At 38.9% G+C, this 893-nt stretch overlaps 1 protein-coding gene across 1 annotated transcript in view; it reads left to right on the forward strand.

Annotated features, from left to right (window-relative positions):
- Nucleotides 1-311, forward strand: part of LOC107573210 (GTPase IMAP family member 2-like) — a 7,114-nt gene extending 6,803 nt beyond the window's left edge. Inside the window, exon 4 of the mRNA XM_016259652.1 lies at nucleotides 159-311. Within this exon, the coding sequence (XP_016115138.1) occupies nucleotides 159-311 (153 nt within the window). The remainder of the gene's footprint in view (nucleotides 1-158) is intronic.
- Nucleotides 312-893: the final 582 nt, after the last annotated feature.

The raw sequence follows: 893 nt of genomic DNA on the forward strand, positions 1-893 counted from the left end.
TGATTGTGGAGCAACTACAACAAACTATAACAAAATATCTCAATTAATTTTTTTATAATACATTGTTAACTTGAGGCTGATTATACATTATGATCACCCTCAAACATCATTCAATTTTGTTTAACTTTAAATTAAACTTTACAACAATGTTTATGAAGACCAGCAACAATACCACCAACAACACCACCACCAACAACACCAACAACACCACCAACAACTACACCAGGAACAACTGCACCAGGAACAACTGCACCAGCAGCAAATGCACAAGCAACACCACCAACAATAGCACCAATGACAACACCAATTGAAATGGCTATACAAAAACATTTCTTATACTCTGAAAAAAACTGCTTAAATCCGCTGCTTGTTTCTTGGTTTGACTGAGGTTCACACTCTGGTCCAGTTTTCTCCGTTTTTATTGCCACATTGTCTGTTTCCTCTGTTTGTTGCTCCTCTTGTTTTGTCTCATTCTTACTTTGTATCCCTGCTCTGGTTTTCTCCTCTGTCTCCTTTCTCACTCTCTCACTCTCCTTTTGTATCTCTGCTCTGGTTTTCTCCTCTGTCTCCTTTCTCACTCTCTCAATCTCCTCTTGTCTTTGTTTCCCCTCGTGTTGTTTTCTCTCCTCTTCTTCTCTCAGTCTCTGCTGTTCTTCCACTTGTCTGCATCTGTGAGCATCTTCATACATCTGATTACTGTAGTGTCCTCTTCCATTCTGCTCTATCATTGTGTCAATCTTCTGCAGTAGATTATTCACCTGCTCTCTGTTTTTCATTTTTTTATTATTGAAGACATGATATCTGCCTCCACACCGATCAACTAGATCTCTTAAATCATCACTCTCCTCAATTACTTCTTCTATGGGTTCTTCTTCTAAGGCATCTCCATGAGT

The sequence above is a fragment of the Sinocyclocheilus grahami genome, unplaced genomic scaffold (assembly GCF_001515645.1).
Source record: "Sinocyclocheilus grahami isolate Dianchi unplaced genomic scaffold, SAMN03320097.WGS_v1.1 scaffold1892.1, whole genome shotgun sequence".
In the NCBI taxonomy this organism is placed as follows: Eukaryota; Metazoa; Chordata; class Actinopteri; order Cypriniformes; family Cyprinidae; genus Sinocyclocheilus; species Sinocyclocheilus grahami.